The following is a 25,404-nucleotide window of genomic DNA, read 5'->3' on the forward strand; positions in this document are numbered from 1 at the left end:
GCTTTTGTGGCAGACTGTATCCTTCTCTATTTTAACATTTGAGGAGTTGTTACGGGCGCAAATGCACTCCCCAAGTAGGTGAAACTGTTCACGCTGTTCAGGACCTCACCATTTACAGTTACATTCTGGATTATTTTGGTGGTTGTTGTTTGAGGGAGGTTGGAAGAGTAGTTCAGTTTTTGTAGTGTTTAATTTTAAACCAAACTGTGTTGCTGCTGAATGGAATCGGTCCACAAACTCTTGAATGTCAGTAGTATCTGTGGCAACTAGAGCTGAATTGTCAGCATACAACAGTTCTGCGCCAAGGATTGTTCTAGTTTTAGTTTAAGAATTCAGACGCGCCAAGTTGAAAAGTTTTCCATCCGAGTGTGACTGAACGTAGATGCCTTTTGTGAGGTTTCAGACATAGTTTCTAGGACAGCAGTGAGGTAAAGTGTGAAGAGTGTTGGGCCAGCCTTGTTTCACCCCATGACTGACTTAGAATGAGCCACTGACGTTACCCCCAGTTGACACACGGCCTGACATTCTATCATGAAACTGTCTGATCATGCTGACAAACACCTCTGGACATCCGAAAGGCTCTGAGCATCTCCCACGGTGTTTTTCTGTTGACATTGTCAAAGGCCTTTGAGAAGTCCACAACAATGACATACAGAGGCTGTTGTTGTTCTATAGCTTTTTCCTGTAGTTGTCGTTGCATGAATATCATCTGCTGTCGATCTTCCAGCTCTGACGCCACCCTGGCTTTCTGGGAGAATCCTCTCAGAAAGTTTCAACAGTCTGTTGAGCATGATCTTTGAAAGCACTTTACCAGCATTTGATAGAAGTGCTATGTCTTGGTGGCTGCCACAGTCATGCCTATCTCCTTTTTTTCTTGTAGATTGTGACTATGAGGGCATAGTCTTGAAGTTGTTGATTTTGCTAGCGAGTATTATACAATGTGAGTAGGTGGTTCTTCAGAGTCTGATTCTTTAGTAATTATTTCATAACAAAAGACAGAATTAAAAAAAAAAAAATCAACATCTAAAGACCTATTTAGCCAAGCAAATTTGCTTAATAAACATTTTGCCTGTAAAATAATAAAATTAAATTACAAAGATAATACACACTTTGGTAACACATATTCTAACTTTGGCAGAGTCTGGACATGCATAAGAGTGAGCTGTGTAGAGAATCCCACCTGTGTGAGTCTATGTGTGCTCTCTGCATGGCTGATTTGAGGACGAGGGCATCTGGCCGAATGGCCTTCTGTGGGGAGGTCTTTTGGCTGGTGTCAGAGTCGCCGCTTTCGTCGTCCACCTCTCCCATCGCTTTTACATAGCTGCTACTGCGCATTCGCCGGCATGGGATCTCCTCATCCTTCTCACATGGGTATCCACTCCATTCATCCTGGGGCACCTGTGGAAGACAGCAGCTGTAATAAATCCGACCTACCATGTACCATGAAAATTAAAGTATTTTACAGCTTAATTCATCTTATCTGATTAAACTTCCCCTGCATTACACTGAGTTGTCCTACGCAGAGTTAAAATAATAATTCACTTTGATTTATTTATATAGCGCCAAATAATGACAAGTCACCTCAATTCCATCATTACTGACACTCATGAGTAAGTACAACTTTGATCCAGAGAGGCCTGACCAGTTGTAACCACACACAGAGAACCTCAATATTCCAGTGATTGCATTTTTGTGCAATGGTGCCAATTCATCAAATCGGATTGAGAATAGATGTGATTGGGTTATGTGAAACCTGGCTTAAACCTACAGTTGTCCTCCCCTTAAATGAGGCCTTCCCACCGGCATACACGTTTAGTCACGTTCCTCATTGAAGCAAGGCAGGGGTGTTGCTCTTATTAATAAATCTAGGTTTAGTTTATTAGTGGTTGGGAGGTCTCAAATATAATTTGGTTGAGCATCTGATTCTCCACTCTGTCCACAATGCTATGTATTAGCAAGGTCAGAAGAATAAAAATCAGCCATATTACTTTGTCACTGTATACAGGCCCCCTGGCCCATACTCTGAATTCTTAAATGAATTTGGTGCGTTCATCTCTAACTTGTCAACTAGTGCAGATAACATTCTGATTATTGGTGACTTCAACATTCATATAAATAAGCATTCTGATCCCCTCTGCAAATCATTTATGGAAATTGTGGATGTATTAGGATTCCAGCAATGCATTCAGAATTCGACGCACAATAGTGGAAATGCCCTGGATTTGGTTGTTGCACGTGGTATTGTCACAAATATTGACATCATGCCTCTTGCATCAGTGGTCTCTAAACACTCACTTATTAGGTTTACAGTTTCGCTGCCGTGTTTAGTGGCGCAACAATCTTATTTATCACTGCAGCAACACATTAACTCCTCAACTATGACTGAACTCGATACTAGACTGCCTGATGTCTTAGCTTCACATTTGGAAAATGCTCAATCAGTCGACAGTCTTGTGGATAGTTTAAACTCAGCGCTCAAAACACTAAACATGATTGCGTCACATATATTAAAACCATGATCCCCAAAACACAGTCACCTTGGTTCAATGATTACTTGCGTGACCTCAAGCATAAGGCTAGAGGTCTAGAACGGAAATGGTGTAGTTCAAAATTAGAAGTATTCCACTTCGCATGGCGTGATGCTATCTTAGACTATAAGCATGCATTACTGGCTACAAAGCAGGACTATTACTCTGATTTGTTCAACATAAACAAGCATAACTCAAAGTTTCTGTTTGATATGGTGGCAACACTTATTCATGGACAACCTGTAAGTCGCTCTCCTTTTACAGCACAAGATTTTTTGGATTACTTCGAGGAGAAAATAGACAACATTAGGTTAAACATATCCCAGCATGCCTTAACCCAGCCACTACATCCTGTTATTGAGGTGGGAGAGATCACTGAGGTATTACCTACAACCCCTGGCAAAAATTATGGAATCACTGGCCTCGGAGGATGTTCATTCAGTTGTTTAATTTTGTAGAAAAAAAGCAGATCACAGACATGACACAAAACTAAAGTATTTCAAATGGCAACTTTCTGGCTTTAAGAAACACTATAAGAAATCAAGAAAAAAAATTGTGGCAGTCAGTAATGGTTACTTTTTTAGACCAAGCAGAGGGAAAAAATATGGACTCACTCAATTCTGAGGAATAAATTATGGAATCACCCTGCAAATTTTCATCCCCCAAACTAACACCTGCATCAAATCAGATCTGCTCGTTAGTCTGCATCTAAAAAGGAGTGATCACACCTTGGAGAGCTGTTGCACCAAGTGGACTGACATGAATCATGGCTCCAACATGAGAGATGTCAATTGAAACAAAGGAGAGGATTAGCAAACTCTTAAAAGAGGGTAAATCATCACGCAATGTTGCAAAAGATGTTGGTTGTTCACAGTCAGCTGTGTCTAAACTCTGGACCAAATACAAACAACATGGGAAGGTTGTTAAAGGCAAACATACTGGTAGACCAAGGAAGACAAAGCGTCAAGACAGAAAACTTAAAGCAATATGTCTCAAAAATCGAAAATGCACAACAAAACAAATGAGGAATGAATGGGAGGAAACTGGAGTCAACGTCTGTGACCGAACTGTAAGAAACCGCCTCAAGGAAATGGGATTTACATACAGAAAAGCTAAACAAAAGCCATCATTAACTGCTAAACAGAAAAAAAACAAGGTTACAGTGGGCTAAGGAAAAGCAATCGTGGACTGTGGATGACTGGATGAAAGTCATATTCAGTGATGAATCTCGAATCTGCATTGGGCAAGGTGATGATGCTGGAACATTTGTTTGGTGCCGTTCCAATGAGATTTATAAAGATGACTGCCTGAAGAGAACATGTAAATTTCCACAGTCATTGATGATATGGGGCTGCATGTCAGATAAAGGCACTGGGGAGATGGCTGTCATTACATCATCAATAAATGCACAAGTTTACGTTGATATTTTGGACACTTTTCTTATCCCATCAATTGAAAGGATGTTTGGGAATGATGAAATCATTTTTCAAGATGATAATGCATCTTGCCATAGAGCAAAAACTGTGAAAACATTCCTTGCAAAAAGACACATAGGGTCAATGTCATGGCCTGCAAATAGTCCGGATCTTAATCCAATTGAAAATCTTTGGTGGAAGTTGAAGAAAATGGTCCATGACAAAGCTCCAACCTGCAAAGCTGATCTGGCAACAGCAATCAGAGAAAGTTGGAGCCAGATTGATGAAGAGTACTGTTTGTCACTCATTACGTCCATGCCTCAGAGACTGCAAGCAGTTATAAAAGCCAGAGGTAGTGCAACAAAATACTAGTGATGTGTTGGAGCGTTCTTTTGTTTTTCATGATTCCATAATTTTTTCCTCAGAATTGAGTGATTCCATATTTTTTTTCCCTCTGCTTGGTCTAAAAACGTAACCGTTACTGACTGCCACAATTTTTTTTTCCTGATTTCTTATAGTGTTTCTTAAAGCCAGAAAGTTGCCATTTGAAATACTTTAGTTTTATGTTATGTCTGTGATCTGCTTTTTTTCTACAAAATTAAACAACTGAATGAACATCCTCCGAGGCTGGTGATTCCATAATTTTTGCCAGGGGTTGTAGATTTACAGAATTTGATAGTATCTCACTAGGCATGCTGACGATCCTCGTAACGTCTACAAAAAGCACATGTTTGCTCATTTGATCCCATACCAACAAAACTGTTTAAGGACCTGTAGGCCATTCTTGGGCCAACTGTGCTGGAAATTATTAATCTCTCATTAACCTCTGGATCTGTTTCTAAATGTTTCAAATCTGCAGTGATTAAATCATTACTTAAGAAATCTAATCTTGACCCTAGTGTATTGAAAAACTATAGGCCGATATCAAATCTATCATTTTGCTCTAAAATTCTGGAAAAGGTGGTTTCACGGCAGCTTGTGGACTATTTTACTGAGAATAATCTCTTTGAGCTCCTGCAGTCTGCTTTTAGAAAATATCATTCCACAGAGACAGCTCTCTCGAAAGTGGTGAATGATCTTCTGCTTGCAATGGATTTGGACACCACTACGGTTCTGGTGCTGTTAGATCTTAGTGCTGCGTTTGATACCGTGGATCATCATATTCTACTCAAAAGGCTGGAGATTACTAGGAATGCCCTTGCATGGTTGACATCATACCTGACCAGTTGTTCTCACTGTGTTTTGTACAATAACATTACCTCTAACCTTAGTGACATGAAATTTCGGGTTCCACAGGGGTCCGTCTTAAGCCGCCTGCTTTTCTCCCTTTATATAGCACCCCTTGGGCACATATTGCGGCGTTTTGAGATTACCTTTCATTGCTATGCTGATAATACTCAGTTATACATGCCGATAACTGCTGGTAATTTCTTCTAACCCAGTAACCATGATGTATAGCAAATGCACTTGCACTCATCAGGGAGGTGGTGCAGAGTGCGGCTTTTCTGCACAGATTTACTCAAATCTGATGTGTGTGCTGTTGAGGCATACTGTGGATCAGAACTGGGCATATGATGAGATGAGGGATGTCCCGTTCTTACAGAATCCAATCGCAATTGGCCCTGTTGTTTGATTGGTCAGTATGGGATAAATTAAACCTGGTTCACTAAATCAGTGTGTGTTTCCTCTGGTTTCATTTCACATGCACAGTGTCAGTGGGGTGAGCAGGCAGGCAATGCTACTGTTGAGATCAGCACCAATCACAACACATTTTTAAAAGTAACACACTGCTTCACTTGAAATACACAATAAGTTCATTTTATTTACACAGATCATGAACGGTGCACCTCAGTCTCATTGTTTCATAGGGTGATGCCGATGTAGAGGCAGCCGGCCAAACACACAGACTGCAAGCATGAAGCTAAAGGAGCAAGAGGTGGGACCCCCCCCCCCCCCCCCCCCCCCCCGGCCCACCCTTAAGTATCCACTTTTAAAGACATTTTAAAGTTTTTTTTTTTTTTTGACCAGTAGAAGGCTGGTCAGAGTGGATATTGTGGGTCTTTGACTATCTCCTGTGTGTAAGAATAAAGTCACACAGTTTGAACCTTTTGGCTTTGAAACCAAGTCTGGTTTTGAAAAATAAAGAAATTGCGATGTAAATATATTTATGTTGACTTCTGCTTATTCACCTGGTGACTGTACAGCACATGCATGCACTTAAACAGAAAGCATACCACTGTTAAAACAATAAGATCTATAAATATTGCAATCATTCATCATGTACAAAAGGCATCGAGACCGGTTGTGCATACATTGCTGAAAAAAGGCCTATTGTTTTTATGATGAGTTTTTTTTTACCCAGAAACATCCCTGCTCATCTGGGTGCCCATGGGAGTATTGGTTCTAAACTGAACTGTGGTCAGGTGCACTGCTATTCTAAGTAGAAAGTAGATCAGTAGAAAGCAATGACACCACAGAACAAGAAAAACCTTGGCTAAAGTTATGCGTATAGTTTTTCCTCAGAATCAGAAGACTTTATTCATCCTGAAGGAAAATGCTTATGTTACAACTGCACAGAAAACAGAGACAAATCAACAGTAAGAGCACTATATAAGAAAAACAAATATAAGAAGACAAACTGAAGATAAAGGTCCAGATAAGTCTACTTTGAAAAGCTCTTTAGAACTGAGCCTGAATTATTGCACCTAATAGTTTTGATAGCACATAGTGGAAGAGTTTCAGCACATATCAACAGTTGTAGTCATGTTGTTTGTTTTTTTTTGGTACGAGTCCAATTATTCAACAATTGTGGGAGAATAGTGGCTCTGAGAGGCTCTTAGAGGCAGAATATTCGGCTAAGAAGGCTCCTCGCTGAGTGTGGCACTAATTTCAAGAAGTTCAAAATTTAGCAACGACAGTGTGGGGCAGTTTGTGTGCGAGTTACTATGAGGACAAACAAGGACTTTAGAGGCATGTTTGTAGTGAGGACGAAGCTGTGAAAAGCCCATTATCCAAGCACCTGGCAGCTACGAGGACCGGAGTGGCTTCAACAGTCTGGGAAAATACTGGTTAGGGGATACCCAGATATACTCCTCCAAGGTGGGTTACTCCATTGTGTGAGTCGCAAGAGTGAACAATGAGTCTGGTTTCACTGGGGGTATTTTGAGAAGACCCCATTGATGAACACAACCCGAACCCTAACACTAACACAATATCAACAGAAAATGATTGTTCACTGGACATTATATTTTCTTCTGATATGTGCAACAGTCAGAAGACATTTTGTGTAACCTGCTTCTTCTGTAGATTTAAGATGTTTCATTTGCAATGATTTTTGCATTCGCAGACACTTGTTTGTCTCTGGTAATCTGAGAACACTTTTCTGTAGGATGGTGACTGAAAGAATTGTGACAGCAAGGGAAAACAAAGAACAAAGACAAGGCTTCCTGCACAAAGTCTGCAAGCCCATGTTGTAAATTAACAAATTAATTTATGAATGGCACTGATCTTAAGCTGGCATGTTCATGGTCACAAATTCTGTGATGCGACCCGTGCTATATTCCCCGTATTACATCATGTTGTGTATTTTGGGGTTTGCATACATGTTGTTACAGGAATATATCTGAATCCAAGCAAAACGCAAGCAGCCAAAAGACAAGTGCTGTAATGGCACACTGACCCATGAAGAATTTTCAGTCAGCCAACTCCCATAGAAGCAAAAGCGGTATACAGTTTTGAGCTTGGTGGATGGGTTCTAATCATCATCACTCCCCTCCAATGCTTGCTTTGAGATATGAGGGAGTGATGATTAGACATGCACACTCGCATTCAAAATTTTATTGTATGTGCCCATGACATATCTCATTCCTGTTGTTGTTGTCCTTTCAACTTCCCATTTTTTTGTTTGGGGTTGCCACAGCAGATACAACCAGATCTTCATTGGCATTTGGCACAGGTTTTACGCTGGATGCCCTTCCCAAGGCAACTCTAGTTTTACTTGGAGAAACACACACAACACCTGGTGTTCCAAAGTACTAACTTCCAAAGTGTCCCATCCAAGTACTAACCAGGCCCCACACTACTTAGCTTCTGAGATCTGATGGGAGCAGGCTTCCACAGAGTAGACTGTCATTCCTATAGTTCGATTAATCAGTGCAAAAGTAATCAAATAATTCTGGCACGCCACAGAGACATGTTTTACGACATCTGCATGCACATATCCAGTGGTGGGCACAGCTCTGCTAACCGCTAATTATCGAAGCTAAAGTTTTCATTATCGGATTAGCTTTTCAGATAACTCTGAAAACCATCATCAGACCAATTATCTTCCGACAGGTTTTTGTCCGATAATTTTTAGACCGCTAACATATTTTTGAGACGTAGTGAAGAAAGCTTTACAGTTACAAACATTTATTAAGTTTAAAATCAGTTGAGTACCTACCTGTTAAATGTTCTGTAGTAGATGTGCAGTTCTATCTTCTGCAAACAGAGGAGAGCTGGTTCCAGAAGAAACCGCTCTATCCTCTGCAGGCAAAAGAGAACTGATCACAGAAAACAACAACAACAACAACAAAACTCATTTCTTTTGACCACATACTGATATGCTGGCAATATCACCCAAGTCATCCAGAGGCTTACAGTTTTAACTTATGGTTAAAATTTTAACCAAACTAATTTCGGACAAGTTATTTAAAGTTATTTATTTATGTCTGAAGTTTTATAAAGTGAAAAAATCAGATATATGTTTTAGTTTTAAAGTAATGCACTAATTTTGAAGGTTTTAGTGTGGACATGCTGTGTCCAGGTGCATTATGGGTAACGTCAGTACATTCACGACAGAAGAAATGCATTTGAGACACACTGATCAGGCTCCACACGGACAACAGCATTAAACCCTTTGTATATTGTACCTAAAACTCTCGTAAATATATTCTCTGGGTTTATAGATGTTGTTATTGTGTTTGTTTTATGTAAAAATGCCAGAAGAAGCCCAGGTTGCTTCTCCATTATTTTCAATTGGAATCATTGCAATCGATTCCTGTTTGCTACTTAGAGTCTTGTTTATGTCAAACACTGTCTGTCATCTTTGTTCCAGAGTAATATATATAAGATGTCTGAAATTCAGTTTGCGTTTATTAAATTCCATGCATTTTAAACGTAGCAGACACGGATTATCTGGAATTTTGTTTTGGCAAGTTTTCACGGTCTATACTACCATCTACTGGCCAGTAGTGTTCAGAGCAGTATAAGTATCTGGACGTAAATGTAAACATATATATATGTAAACACCAACACACACACCTCACATTAACGTGTTGGTTTTGACATAGAATGAATGAGTCAATCAATCAGTGTAACTTTTTAGTTAGCTGATAATCTGTTATCGAAGCTAACTTTTTGGTTAGCTGTGCCCACCACTGCACATATCAATGTGTCCAGTAAATTTCTGTGATTGTTAACTTCCATATAACACTCAGTAATGTTGATCACTCAGTGTCACTCAACTTAGCATCCTCTACGCGTGGTCCACTTGAGACAGTGCACAAATAAATCAAACTAGCTTATCAAATTCTGTGAACAAAGTCAGGTTTTCTAGCACTTCATACTGGATTATCAGGCTCGATGGTCAGGAACGGTTGGACACAAATGCAAGACTCAGACAAACAGCTCTGTGGTTTAAAAAGGTTTAGTGAAGTATCAAGCAGAGGTCGGTACACGTGAAGGCAGTCCAAAATAAGCAGCAGTACAAAAAACATCAGGCAGAGGCAAATAGGCAGGCAAACCATCAGGTGATCAAAAGCACGACAAGGCAAGCAGGACAAGAAAAACATGAACAGAGCTGGAAAGAAGGCACATCGATCTGGTGAAGGCCGAGTGCAACCAGTGAGGCTTATATACACCCAGGTGATGAGCAGCAAATTAGGAACAGGTGGGCACGGAAGGCACGAAACAAGGGTGTGGCCAGACAGAGTGAAACACCCACCACCAAGCACCAAGGGGAAGACGAGAGAGCTAGGGACAGAGAAAACCCAAGCATGAAAAAGACCAGCAAGAGAACAAACATGCAGCGGCACAAATCAAACAAAATAACTAAACAAAGCAGGACAGACCATGCAAAATACAAAAGTCCAAACCCTGACATGGATAAATGTGACCTTAACGAATTTTTGAAACCGCAACCTCTTGTGCAGCTCCCTCTGTCTTCTATGACACATGTAGTTAGTCTGCAGTGGACTTATGCTTTACATTAATGTGTTTAAGTTGTGGTAGTCCTGCGTTAAATCGTCATATGGCAGCATATGGGCAATTTCAGCTGAACTTTGGCAGCAGGATCCTGAATATAAGAACTGTTAACCACTTTGTACGAAGGTTTTGATGAAAATGCTTCCATCAAATACCGATGCCCATTGAGCAAGCAGTTTGCTGTAAAATGTGATGAACCACCAATCATTGTTGATAATGGAGGGAATGTTGTCTCCTCCCACTTCCAAAAACATGCAGGTTAGGTGAATTGGTGACTCAAAATTGATGGTAGGTGTGAGTGTGAATGAGTTTGTCTGTCTCTGTGCCAATGACCAGTGGAATCGGTTCCAGTCCCCAATGTGACCCTTAATGTTGAGAAAGTGTAGTGACACGGACCCACAACAGGGGGCGTAAATGTACGGACAATGGAAGGAGTCAAATTATAACACTTTACTGTTGTGAATGACACAACCAAACACAGCAGATTACAGAATGTGCAAAGTCAATCAATAAGGTGTCGTGTGGGCAGGCTCGACGATAGGAGACGCCCGTCTGGAAACGAACCGGAACCACACGATTTCCACTGCCACCGAACCCGAGGAATACTGGAGCGGTGCGCCACACCCGACGGCATCTCAGCAGGTGGGCCTGGACCGAGGGCACACCGACCTCTCCCTCCACCAAAGGAAACAAAGGGGGTTGGTACCCCAGACACACCTCGAACGGGGAGAGGCCGGTGGCAGAGGACACTTGGCTGTTATGAGCGTACTTGATCCAGGCCAGATGTTCACTCCAAGCCGTCGGGTGTGCGGAGGTCGTGCACCTAAGGGCATGCTCCAACTCCTGGTTGGCCCGTTCGACCTGTCCGTTAGTCTGTGGGTGATACCCAGACGAGAGGCTTACGGTGGCCCCCAGTTCCCGGCAGAAACTTCTCCACACCTGCGAGGAGAACTGGGGACCGCGATCCGAAACGATGTCTGTTGGTATCCCATGCAGCCGGACGACATGGTGGACCAGGAGATCCGCCACCTCCTGGGCCGACGGGAGCTTCGGGAGGGCCACGAAGTGGGCCGCCTTGGAGAATCGGTCCACTATCCTGAGAATGGTGGTGTGTCCCCGGGACGGCGGGAGGCCCATGACAAAATCCAGACCAATGTGGGACCAGGGGTGATGAGGCACAGGAAGTGGCTGTAGGAGTCCCTGTGCCTTCTGGTGGTCGTGGTCCGCCTTGCCCTTGGCGCAGGTGGTGCAGGCCTGGATGTAAGCCCGGACATCAGTCTCCAGGGACGCCCACCAGAAGCGCTTCCGGACCACTGCCATGGTCCTACGCACCCCTGGGTGGCAGGAGAGCTTGGACCCGTGACAGAAGTCCAGAATGGCAGCTCTGGCCTCTGGTGGGACGTACAATCTGTCTTTCGGTCCTGTTCCGGGATCCGGGCTCCGTGCCAGGGCCTCCCGGATGGTCTTCTCCACGTCCCAGGTTAGGGTAGCCACGATAGTGGACTCCGGTAGAATGGGTTCCGGTGGATCCGACAGCTCGGTCTTGACTTCCCGTTCATGCACCCGGGACAGGGCATCCGATCGTTGGTTCTTGGTCCCGGGGCGGTAGGTAATTCGGAAGTCAAAACGGCCGAAAAACAGTGACCAGCGGGCTTGCCTGGGGTTCAGTCGCTTGGCGGTCCTGATATACTCCAGGTTCCGGTGGTCCGTGAAAACCGTGAAAGGCACTGACGCTCCCTCCAGCAGGTGTCTCCACTCCTCAAGAGCCTCTTTCACCGCAAGGAGCTCTCAATTGCCCACGTCATAGTTCCGCTCTGCTGGGGTCAACCTGCGGGAAAAATAGGCACACGGGTGAAGAACCTTATCGGTCTCTCCGCTCTGGGATAGCACGGCTCCTATCCCTGAGTCAGAGGCGTCCACTTCAACCACAAACTGGCGACTAGGATCGGGCTGCACCAAGACCGGTGCAGTCGAGAACCGGCGTTTCAACTCCCTAAACGCGGCTTCGCACCGATCCGACCAGGTGAAGGGAACTTTTGGTGAGGTCAGGGCCGTCAGGGGGCTAACTACCTGACTATACCCCTTAATAAACCTCCTGTAAAAATTTGCGAAGCCGAGGAACTGTTGCAGCTTCCTACGGCTCGTAGGTTGGGGCCAGTCTCTCACCGCTGCGACCTTGGCCGGATCCGGGGCGACGGAGTTGGAGGCGATGATAAACCCCAGGAAGGACAAAGAAGTGCGGTGAAACTCACACTTCTCGCCCTTCACAAACAGCCGGTTCTCCAACAACCGCTGCAGGACCTGACGTACATGCCGTACATGGGTCTCAGGGTCCGGAGAAAAGACGAGTATATCATCCAGGTATACGAAGACGAATCGTGCAGGAAGTCCCGCAAGACGTCATTAACCAAAGCTTGGAACGTCGCGGGGGCGTTAGTGAGGCCGAACGGCATGACCAGGTACTCAAAATGACCTAACGGGGTGTTGAATGCCGTCTTCCATTCGTCTCCCTTCCGGATCCGAACTAGGTGGTATGCGTTCCTAAGATCCAACTTTGTGAAGATTTTGGCTCCATGCAGGGGGGTGAACACCGAATCTAACAAAGGCAACGGGTATCGGTTGCGAACCGTGATCTCGTTCAGCCCCCGGTAATCAATGCATGGACGAAGACCGCCATCTTTTTTGCCCACAAAAAAGAAACCTGCTCCCATCGGAGAGGTGGAGTTACGGATCAGCCCGGCAGCCAAGGAGTCCCGGATGTAGGTCTCCATTGATTCGCGCTCAGGTCGGGAGAGGTTGTACAGCCTGCTGGACGGAAACTCCACACCTGGCAACAAATCGATGGCACAATCGTACGGACGATGCGGAGGGAGAGTGAGTGCCCGATCCTTGCTAAAAACGTCAGCAAGATCGTGGTACTCAACCGGCACCGCCAACAGATTGGGGGGAACTTTGACCTGCTCCTTAGCCTGGGAACCAGGAGGAACCGAGGATCCCAAACACATCCGATGGCAGGTCTCGCTCCACTGTACCACCACCCCGGACGGCCAATCAATCCGGGGATTGTGTTTCAACATCCAGGGGAACCCCAGAATCACACGGGAGGTAGAAGGAGTCACAAAAAACTCAATCTCCTCCCTATAATTCCCTGACACTACCAGAGTTACTGGTGGTGTCCTGTGTGTGATTAAAGGGAGTAGGGTGCCATCTAGTGCTCGCACCTGCAAAGGTGTAGGTAGCGCCACCAGAGGGAGCCCTACCTCCCTGGCCCATCTGCTGTCTAGCAGATTCCCTTCTGACCCTGTGTCTACCAGTGCTGGGGCCTGAAGGGTTAAATCCCCACTAAGGATTGTAACTGGGAGCCGTGTGGCAATATGTGTGTGTCCCACGTGAATTTCTTGGCCCACCCTAAGCCCAGTTTCTAGGGGCGGGCGTTGGTGTTTAACCGTTCGGGGCAATCGCTCAATTGATGCTCCATTGAGCCACAAACAAAACACGCCCCGCGTGGAAACCTCCTCTGTCTATTAGGTGGTCTAAATGTGTCCCTGCTCGTGTCCATAGCTTCGTCAGCAGGGGGAGCTGTCGCCCCACGGGACGTAGAGGCCAGGGAGCGTGGGAAGGGCGGACCTTTCTCGGACCCGGAAGGAAGAGGGACGGCGCGCGCCCGGCCACGTCCTTCGTCTCGTTCCCGACGGCGTTCCTCCAACCGATTGTCTAACCGTATAACGAGATCAATAAGCCCGTCTAATTCCCGCGGTTCATCCTTGGCCACTAGGTGCTCCTTTAGGACTGACGACAGTCCGTTTACAAAGGCGGCGCGGAGCGCAGCGTTATTCCAGCCGGACCTCGCAGCCGCGATGCGGAAGTCGACTGCATAAGCGGCTGCGCTCCGGCGTCCCTGTCTCATTGACAGCAGCACAGTTGAAGCGGTCTCTCCCCTGTTAGGGTGATCAAACACAGTTCTGAACTCCCTCACAAACCCAGTGTACGTGTGAAGGAGCGGTGAATTTTGCTCCCAAAGCGCTGTAGCCCAAGCGCGTGCCTCTCCCCGAAGCAGAGTGATCACATAAGCTATTTTGCTTGCGTCTGACGCGTACATGACGGGACGTTGTGCGAAGACGAGCGAACACTGCATAAGAAAGTCCGCGCACGTCTCCACACAACCTCCGTACGGCTCAGGAGGGCTTATGTATGCTTCAGGGGATGGTGGGAGGGGTTGTTGAACCACCACTGGAACATTTATATCCAGCACAGGGTCGGCAGGAGGAGGAGCTGCAGCAGCGCCCTGAGCGCTCGCCGCCACTTGCGCGGAGAGAGCCTCCACCCTGCGGTTCAGGAGGATGTTTTGCTCGGCTATTTGATCCATCCGAGCCGTAAAGGCGGTGAGAATATGCTGTAGCTCACCAATCACGCCTCCTGCAGACGCCTGCGCTCCCTGCTCTCCCATTGGCTGTTCAACAGCCTGGTGACGCCCCTCGGAGTCCATGACGCTGGCCGAGATATCCTGTTGGGAAAGTGTAGTGACACGGACCCACAACAGGGGGCGTAAATGAACGGACAATGGAAGGAGTCAAATTATAACACTTTACTCTTGTGAATGACACAACCAAACACAGCAGATTACAGAATGTGCAAAGTCAATCAATAAGGTGTCGTGTGGGCAGGCTCGATGATAGGAGACGCCCGTCTGGAAACGAACCGGAACCACACGATTTCCACTGCCACCGAACCCGAGGAATACTGGAGCCACCAAGTCCCAAAGTCCCCAGGTGGCCACCGTCACAGCGTGTCGGATCTAGTACTGCTGGCAGAAAGCAAAGACAGTTAAGGGTGGGTGTGTGAACACCCAGTAACAATCCTGGTGGGAATTCCACCTCCACCTCTCACTCAATACGTTGCAGCGATCCCTCAGAGGAAAAAGAGTGCCGTCTTGCACAGCCTCCACAAAAAGGACCGGTACTCCTGCAAACACTCACAATAAACTGTTTACAAAATACCACAAAAAGGCTGAGGATATTACCTCTGGTAGAAGATGATATCTCGGCAGTGTGGTGGAGGTGTCTTCCTGCTTTTATTCCAAATGTGGATTGGATGATTAGTGACAGCTGTCACAGATGATGGGTGACAGCTGTCACCACGGCTTGTTCCTGAGGCGGCAGCGCCCTCTCGTGCCTGAAGCCCGCACTTCAGGCAGGGCGCCCTCTGGTGGTGGGCCAGCAGTACCTCCTCTTCTGGCGGCCCACACAACACTTAACTGGAGTAAGTGGGTTTAGAAAATGAATGAATTAACTAATGATTTCTTTCTCACAATTATTGCTACTACTATGAACGAGTTTACATTTTTATTTTTAATTTATTGCCTGCCGCCCTCTCTGGAGGATACTGTCTTCTCCCTCCATCTCAGCAGAGCCAATAACATTACCAGGCTTAGAACAAAAACAAAACAAAAAAAGGGGGCCACGAAACTGGGCAGATTTCTTACAATTAGTCTGTGTGGGGTTTTTTTGTTGTTGTTTTTTATATATACACAACAGTATTGTCCCAAATAGGTCCTTGAAAATAGAAAGAGCAATTACCACTTAATGAGCCAATTACTTATTGTAAGGGGGAACCTTCGATGTAGTCCCTAAAAAGAACCCCAGGTTGCAGAAAAGTCCTTGCTTCTTTCGCCTGTCTTGTATCTGAGCTTTTCCAAAGGCAAAAAGGAAAGCACCTCCTTCAACCACTGTAGAAATGATGGAGGTTTCGTTGCCTTCCAGTTAAAAAGAATCAGTCTGCGGGCAAGTAACGAGGCAAACGCCAAAACATTCGCATGTAAGTCTGTGACCTTACAATTCAGGGGAGCTATGCCGAAAATGGCTGTGTGGAAATCAGGAGCTATAATGTTTACATCAAACAGAGTTGCAATCAGAATTTCGTTGTATGCTTTAACAATGACAAAAGCATTCATTCATTCAGCCAACCAAGTCGAAGGATTGGCACACTCGTGATGATTTGAGTTAAAATACATTAGCGGAATTCCCCTCTCACTCCTGCTAGCAACGCATTTGGTGAAATATTTTGCTCATGCAGCAAAACCTGCCAATCATAGGTCTAAAATGACAGCTGTAACTTTGAAATGAGCCAGGCAGATATTACAGCATCACCACAAACAGGGACTGTAAAAAAGGTGTTTTGAAATACTTCAACCAAAATTTCATTTCAAACATTTGATCACAGTAGTTATATGTATATAGCTTAATATGAATGTTGAGTTTAATAAGTAGCAGTGACCTTAGGTGCAACCAGACCAAGGCTATGGAAGCGAAAGAAACTGACAAAAGCTCATTTCAAACTGCATTTAATTTCAAAGCTACACATTAGCTGAAAGAGAGAGACAGTGAGCGAGAGAGAATAGTCATAAAGCAATAGTTTATTTGTGATGTCACACAAAACAAACCCATCATGGGAAGTGATTAATCATGCAGTTCCTTGAATGGCCACTTGCGATGGGCTCCAAATGTGAGTTACCTCTCATACCTAGGGATGGGTATTGATAAGATTTTATCGATATCACTATCGATTCTGCTCATCGATCCGATTCCTTATCGATTCCCTTATCGACACCTCTTGTGAATTTTGTACTAAAAGTAGGCTTTACATGTTTTCTATGTATTTCATTGAGTCTTAAAGTATAATAAATATGAAATTGGTCACTGTGTCCTTGATCTCTGGACATAAATAAAAATAAACAAAACAGTGTTTCGCTTTGAAGTTATTAATTCTGACTGGACTCTATCGTTCTAACTTGACTTGGCAGAGAGCCGTGCAGCGTTTGGAGCTGTGTGAACAGAACGGAGGACAATTCTCGTTTCTTTCTCGCAACAAGACAGAAGTCCCAGTTGCAAACTTTAATCCGCACAAAAGTGACTCACGATTTCACATATTCAGGGATGACAGTGGTGAAAGACAAAAAAACAAACAAACCCAAAATTAACCCCCATCACCACGTGCACGAAAATGTTTGAATTCTAGAAGCTCTGAAATGCAATCTGGGACTATTCCAGATGATAAACTGGAGTGAGTGCAGCATCCATTTAGTGAGAGGAAAAAAAACAAAAAAAAACTTTCCTTATTCAAATTCATTCCAGTAGTATTCTGCTCTTACAAGGATGCAGCAGTTTTCTAGCTTGGCAGATAGTTCTAGAGGAAATCACTGAAGAAATTAACACATTGAAAATATGGTTTGACTGAAACAAACTGTCATTAAACTTAAATAAGACAGGGATGAAATGGAGGTGTAAGAGTCACTAGGTGTTCACAGGAAACATTTATTTCTGTATGTATGTATGCATTTATTTATTTATGTACAAGGTCTGTTAGAAAAGTATCCGACCTTATTATTTTTTAAAAAAACCATATGGATTTGAATCACGTGTGATTGCGTCAGACAAGCTTGAACCCTCGTGCGCATGCGTGAGTTTTTTCATGCCTGTCGGTTGCGTCATTCGCCTGTGAGCAGGCTTTGAGTAAGGTGTGGTCCACCCCTCTCATCTATTTTTTATTGCAAAAAAATGTCTGAATGATTTGGAGCTTTGCTGCATCAATTTGTTTCCAGAAACTGTGACAGACCTCCAGGTGGACACCGTTTGAAAAATTAATATGGCTTTCAGGGACGATTTTATGGTGATTAAACAGATTACGGGGTGTTACTGCCGCTTTAAGGACGGCCCACAACTGCTGAGAGCGCGGCGCGCTCCCAGCCCCCATCGACAGGCTGACACCCCGCTGGAACAACCAGATCATTTCCAACGTGAAGGCTTTGTTGATCCGGGACCTCGTCTGACTTTCACAAAAAGGCAGAAGATGTGGACATCAGCACTTTTTCCGGCACATTCCACCATGGAAAGAAAAGCGGAGGGATGCGCCACGGCTCCGTTCATTACACGGGACAAAACCACCTCGGTGTTGGTCTCTCAGGACAGCTTTCAGGTGGATTTTAGATGGATTCCGGTTGCTTTCCAGTCGTGTGAATATCCAATTGTGATTGTGCATGAGCTGGACATGCCAGAACATGTCCCGTGAGGCTTCATCACGGCGTTGCTTTGTGCCAAGCGGCTGCACCGCGACACGCGGTGGAGCAGCTTCTCTTTCCATGACAAAAACTCCTGTAACAGTGAAATGTGCCGTTCATTTTTAAAGTGTACGCTGTCTTGATCCGGTATGTCATCTGACTAGCACAGGAATTGTGAAAAGACGTGGACATCAGCACTTTTCCAGCACATTAAGACAGACGTGCGGAGGAGTTCCGTGCGTCGCGGTGTAGCCACTCTGCGCAAAGCAACGCCGTGATGAAGCCTCACGGGACATGTTCTGGCATGTCCAGCTCATGCACAATCACAATCGGATATTCACACGACTGGAAAGCAACCGGAATCCGTCTGAAATCCACCTGAAAGCTGTCCTGAGAGACCAACACCGAGGTGGTTTTGTTCCGCGTAATGAACGGCTCCGTGGCGCGTCCCTCCGCTTTTCTTTCCATGAAAAAAACTCCTGTAACGGTGGAATGTGCCGGAAAAAAAAAAAAAAAGTGCCTCCCGGACGGTCTTCTCCACGTCCCAGGTTAGGGTAGCCACGATAGTGGACTCCGGTAGAATGGGTTCCGGTGGATCCGACAGCTCGGTCTTGACTTCCCGTTCATGCACCCGGGACAGGGCATCCGATCGTTGGTTCTTGGTCCCGGGGCGGTAGGTGATTCGGAAGTCAAAACGGCCGAAAAACAGTGACCAGCGGGCTTGCCTGGGGTTCAGTCGCTTGGCGGTCCTGATATACTCCAGGTTCCGGTGGTCCGTGAAAACCGTGAAAGGCACTGACGCTCCCTCCAGCAGGTGTCTCCACTCCTCAAGAGCCTCTTTCACCGCAAGGAGCTCTCAATTGCCCACGTCATAGTTCCGCTCTGCTGGGGTCAACCTGCGGGAAAATAGGCACACGGGTGAAGAACCTTATCGGTCTCTCCGCTCTGGGATAGCACGGCTCCTATCCCTGAGTCAGAGGTGTCCACTTCAACCACAAACTGGCGACTAGGATCGGGCTGCACCAAGACCGGTGCAGTCGAGAACCGGCGTTTCAACTCCCTAAACGCGGCTTTGCACCGATCCGACCAGGTGAAGGGAACTTTTGGTGAGGTCAGGGCCGTCAGGGGGCTAACTACCTGACTATACCCCTTAATAAACCTCCTGTAAAAATTTGCGAAGCCGAGGAACTGTTGCAGCTTCCTACGGCTCGTAGGTTGGGGCCAGTCTCTCACCGCTGCGACCTTGGCCGGATCCGGGGCGACGGAGTTGGAGGCGATGATAAACCCCAGGAAGGACAAAGAAGTGCGGTGAAACTCACACTTCTCGCCCTTCACAAACAGCCGGTTCTCCAACAACCGCTGCAGGACCTGATGTACATGCCGTACATGGGTCTCAGGGTCCGGAGAAAAGACGAGTATATCATCCAGGTATACGAAGACGAATCGGTGCAGGAAGTCCCGCAAGACGTCATTAACCAAAGCTTGGAACGTCGCGGGGGCGTTAGTGAGGCCGAACGGCATGACCAGGTACTCAAAATGACCTAACGGGGTGTTGAATGCCGTCTTCCATTCGTCTCCCTTCCGGATCCGAACTAGGTGGTATGCGTTCCTAAGATCCAACTTTGTGAAGATTTTGGCTCCATGCAGGGGGGTGAACACCGAATCTAACAAAGGCAACGGGTATCGGTTGCGAACCGTGATCTCGTTCAGCCCCCGGTAATCAATGCATGGACGAAGACCGCCATCTTTTTTTGCCCACAAAAAAGAAACCTGCTCCCATCGGAGAGGTGGAGTTACGGATCAGCCCGGCAGCCAAGGAGTCCCGGATGTAGGTCTCCATTGATTTGCGCTCAGGTCGGGAGAGGTTGTACAGCCTGCTGGACGGAAACTCCACACCTGGCAACAAATCGATGGCACAATCGTACGGACGATGCGGAGGGAGAGTGAGTGCCCGATCCTTGCTAAAAACGTCAGCAAGATCGTGGTACTCAACCGGCACCGCCAACAGATTGGGGGGAACTTTGACCTGCTCCTTAGCCTGGGAACCGGGAGGAACCGAGGATCCCAAACACATCCGATGGCAGGTCTCGCTCCACTGTACCACCACCCCGGACGGCCAATCAATCCGGGGATTGTGTTTCAACATCCAGGGGAACCCCAGAATCACACGGGAGGTAGAAGGAGTCACAAAAAACTCAATCTCCTCCCTATAATTCCCTGACACTACCAGAGTTACTGGTGGTGTCCTGTGTGTGATTAAAGGGAGTAGGGTGCCATCTAGTGCTCGCACCTGCAAAGGTGTAGGTAGCGCCACCAGAGGGAGCCCTACCTCCCTGGCCCATCTGCTGTCTAGCAGATTCCCTTCTGACCCTGTGTCTACCAGTGCTGGGGCCTGAAGGGTTAAATCCCCACTAAGGATTGTAACTGGGAGCCGTGTGGCAATATGTGTGTGTCCCACGTGAATTTCTTGGCCCACCCTAAGCCCAGTTTCTAGGGGCGGGCGTTGGTGTTTAACCGTTCGGGGCAATCGCTCAATTGATGCTCCATTGAGCCACAAACAAAACACGCCCCGCGTGGAAACCTCCTCTGTCTATTAGGTGGTCTAAATGTGTCCCTGCTCGTGTCCATAGCTTCGTCAGCAGGGGGAGCTGTCGCCCCACGGGACGTAGAGGCCAGGGAGCGTGGGAAGGGCGGACCTTTCTCGGACCCGGAAGGAAGAGGGACGGCGCGCGCCCGGCCACGTCCTTCGTCTCGTTCCCGACGGCGTTCCTCCAACCGATTGTCTAACCGTATAACGAGATCAATAAGCCCGTCTAATTCCCGCGGTTCATCCTTGGCCACTAGGTGCTCCTTTAGGACTGACGACAGTCCGTTTACAAAGGCGGCGCGGAGCGCAGCGTTATTCCAGCCGGACCTCGCAGCCGCGATGCGGAAGTCGACTGCATAAGCGGCTGCGCTCCGGCGTCCCTGTCTCATTGACAGCAGCACAGTTGAAGCGGTCTCTCCCCTGTTAGGGTGATCAAACAGTTCTGAACTCCCTCACAAACCCAGTGTACGTGTGAAGGAGCGGTGAATTTTGCTCCCAAAGCGCTGTAGCCCAAGCGCGTGCCTCTCCCCGAAGCAGAGTGATCACATAAGCTATTTTGCTTGCGTCTGACGCGTACATGACGGGACGTTGTGCGAAGACGAGCGAACACTGCATAAGAAAGTCCGCGCACGTCTCCACACAACCTCCGTACGGCTCAGGAGGGCTTATGTATGCTTCAGGGGATGGTGGGAGGGGTTGTTGAACCACCACTGGAACATTTATATCCAGCACAGGGTCGGCAGGAGGAGGAGCTGCAGCAGCGCCCTGAGCGCTCGCCGCCACTTGCGCGGAGAGAGCCTCCACCCTGCGGTTCAGGGGGATGTTTTGCTCGGCTATTTGATCCATCCGAGCCGTAAAGGCGGTGAGAATATGCTGTAGTTCACCAATCACGCCTCCTGCAGACGCCTGCGCTCCCTGCTCTCCCATTGGCTGTTCAACAGCCTGGTGACGCCCCTCGGAGTCCATGACGCTGGCCGAGATATCCTGTTGGGAAAGTGTAGTGACACGGACCCACAACAGAGGGCGTAAATGAACGGACAATGGAAGGAGTCAAATTATAACACTTTACTGTTGTGAATGACACAACCAAACACAGCAGATTACAGAATGTGCAAAGTCAATCAATAAGGTGTCGTGTGGGCAGGCTCGATGATAGGAGACGCCCGTCTGGAAACGAACCGGAACCACACGATTTCCACTGCCACCGAACCCGAGGAATACTGGAGCCACCAAGTCCCGAAGTCCCCAGGTGGCCACCGTCACAGCGTGTCGGATCTAGTACTGCTGGCAGAAAGCAAAGACAGTTAAGGGTGGGTGTGTGAACACCCAGTAACAATCCTGGTGGGAATTCCACCTCCACCTCTCACTCAATACGTTGCAGCGATCCCTCAGAGGAAAAAGAGTGCCGTCTTGCACAGCCTCCACAAAAAGGACCGGTACTCCTGCAAACACTCACAATAAACTGTTTACAAAATACCACAAAAAGGCTGAGGATATTACCTCTGGTAGAAGATGATATCTCGGCAGTGTGGTGGAGGTGTCTTCCTGGTTTTATTCCAAATGTGGATTGGATGATTAGTGACAGCTGTCACAGATAATGGGTGACAGCTGTCACCACGGCTTGTTCCTGAGGCGGCAGCGCCCTCTCGTGCCTGAAGCCCGCACTTCAGGCAGGGCGCCCTCTGGTGGTGGGCCAGCAGTACCTCCTCTTCTGGCGGCCCACACAACACTTAACTGGAGTAAGTGGGTTTAGAAAATGAATGAATTAACTAATGATTTCTTTCTCACAATTATTGCTACTACTATGAACGAGTTTACATTTTTATTTTTAATTTATTGCCTGCCGCCCTCTCTGGAGGATACTGTCTTCTCCCTCCATCTCAGCAGAGCCAATAACATTACCAGGCTTAGAACAAAAACAAAACAAAAAAAGGGGGCCACGAAACTGGGCAGATTTCTTACAATTAGTCTGTGTGGGTTTTTTTTGTTGTTGTTTTTTATATATACACAACAGTATTGTCCCAAATAGGTCCTTGAAAATAGAAAGAGCAATTACCACTTAATGAGCCAATTACTTATTGTAAGGGGGAACCTTCGATGTAGTCCCTAAAAAGAACCCCAGGTTGCAGAAAAGTCCTTGCTTCTTTCGCCTGTCTTGTATCTGAGCTTTTCCAAAGGCAAAAAGGAAAGCACCTCCTTCAACCACTGTAGAAATGATGGAGGTTTCGTTGCCTTCCAGTTAAAAAGAATCAGTCTGCGGGCAAGTAACGAGGCAAACGCCAAAACATTCGCATGTAAGTCTGTGACCTTACAATTCAGGGGAGCTATGCCGAAAATGGCTGTGTGGAAATCAGGAGCTATAATGTTTACATCAAACAGAGTTGCAATCAGAATTTCGTTGTATGCTTTAACAATGACAAAAGCATTCATTCATTCAGCCAACCAAGTCGAAGGATTGGCACACTCGTGATGATTTGAGTTAAAATACATTAGCGGAATTCCCCTCTCACTCCTGCTAGCAACGCATTTGGTGAAATATTTTGCTCATGCAGCAAAACCTGCCAATCATAGGTCTAAAATGACAGCTGTAACTTTGAAATGAGCCAGGCAGATATTACAGCATCACCACAAACAGGGACTGTAAAAAAGGTGTTTTGAAATACTTCAACCAAAATTTCATTTCAAACATTTGATCACAGTAGTTATATGTATATAGCTTAATATGAATGTTGAGTTTAATAAGTAGCAGTGACCTTAGGTGCAACCAGACCAAGGCTATGGAAGCGAAAGAAACTGACAAAAGCTCATTTCAAACTGCATTTAATTTCAAAGCTACACATTAGCTGAAAGAGAGAGACAGTGAGCGAGAGAGAATAGTCATAAAGCAATAGTTTATTTGTGATGTCACACAAAACAAACCCATCATGGGAAGTGATTAATCATGCAGTTCCTTGAATGGCCACTTGCGATGGGCTCCAAATGTGAGTTACCTCTCATACCTAGGGATGGGTATTGATAAGATTTTATCGATATCACTATCGATTCTGCTCATCGATCCGATTCCTTATCGATTCCCTTATCGACACCTCTTGTGAATTTTGTACTAAAAGTAGGCTTTACATGTTTTCTATGTATTTCATTGAGTCTTAAAGTATAATAAATATGAAATTGGTCACTGTGTCCTTGATCTCTGGACATAAATAAAAATAAACAAAACAGTGTTTCGCTTTGAAGTTATTAATTCTGACTGGACTCTATCGTTCTAACTTGACTTGGCAGAGAGCCATGCAGCGTTTGGAGCTGTGTGAACAGAACGGAGGACAATTCTCGTTTCTTTCTCGCAACAAGACAGAAGTCCCAGTTGCAAACTTTAATCCGCACAAAAGTGACTCACGATTTCACATATTCAGGGATGACAGTGGTGAAAGACAAAAAAACAAACAAACCCAAAATTAACCCCCATCACCACGTGCACGAAAATGTTTGAATTCTAGAAGCTCTGAAATGCAATCTGGGACTATTCCAGATGATAAACTGGAGTGAGTGCAGCATCCATTTAGTGAGAGGAAAAAAACAAAAAAAACTTTCCTTATTCAAATTCATTCCAGTAGTATTCTGCTCTTACAAGGATGCAGCAGTTTTCTAGCTTGGCAGATAGTTCTAGAGGAAATCACTGAAGAAATTAACACATTGAAAATATGGTTTGACTGAAACAAACTGTCATTAAACTTAAATAAGACAGGGATGAAATGGAGGTGTAAGAGTCACTAGGTGTTCACAGGAAACATTTATTTCTGTATGTATGTATGCATTTATTTATTTATGTACAAGGTCTGTTAGAAAAGTATCCGACCTTATTATTTTTTTAAAAAACCATATGGATTTGAATCACGTGTGATTGCGTCAGACAAGCTTGAACCCTCGTGCGCATGCGTGAGTTTTTTCATGCCTGTCGGTTGCGTCATTCGCCTGTGAGCAGGCTTTGAGTAAGGTGTGGTCCACCCCTCTCATCTATTTTTTATTGCAAAAAAATGTCTGAATGATTTGGAGCTTTGCTGCATCAATTTGTTTCCAGAAACTGTGACAGACCTCCAGGTGGACACCGTTTGAAAAATTAATATGGCTTTCAGGGACGATTTTATGGTGATTAAACAGATTACGGGGTGTTACTGCCGCTTTAAGGACGGCCCACAACTGCTGAGAGCGCGGCGCGCTCCCAGCCCCCATCGACAGGCTGACACCCCGCTGGAACAACCAGATAATTTCCAACGTGAAAGCTTTGTTGATCCGGGACCTCGTCTGACTTTCACAAAAAGGCAGAAGATGTGGACATCAGCACTTTTTCCGGCACATTCCACCATGGAAAGAAAAGCGGAGGGATGCGCCACGGCTCCGTTCATTACACGGGACAAAACCACCTCGGTGTTGGTCTCTCAGGACAGCTTTCAGGTGGATTTTAGATGGATTCCGGTTGCTTTCCAGTCGTGTGAATATCCAATTGTGATTGTGCATGAGCTGGACATGCCAGAATATGTCCCGTGAGGCTTCATCACGGCGTTGCTTTGTGCCAAGCGGCTG

At 46.0% G+C, this 25,404-nt stretch overlaps 1 protein-coding gene across 7 annotated transcripts in view; it reads right to left on the reverse strand.

Moving 5' to 3' along the window:
- LOC117503122 (disks large-associated protein 2-like) overlaps window positions 1-25,404 on the reverse strand; it is a 425,071-nt gene that overhangs the window by 166,812 nt on the left and 232,855 nt on the right. For all 7 annotated transcript variants that reach the window (XR_004558488.1, XM_034162291.1, XM_034162297.1 and 4 more), the window contains one exon: window positions 1,181-1,398. Coding sequence is in view for 6 of the 7 variants with exons in the window: in XM_034162291.1 (XP_034018182.1) it covers window positions 1,181-1,398 (218 nt within the window). In the remaining variant the exon portion in view is untranslated. The remainder of the gene's footprint in view (window positions 1-1,180; window positions 1,399-25,404) is intronic.

This window comes from Thalassophryne amazonica, chromosome 21 (assembly GCF_902500255.1).
Source record: "Thalassophryne amazonica chromosome 21, fThaAma1.1, whole genome shotgun sequence".
NCBI lineage: Eukaryota > Metazoa > Chordata > Actinopteri > Batrachoidiformes > Batrachoididae > Thalassophryne > Thalassophryne amazonica.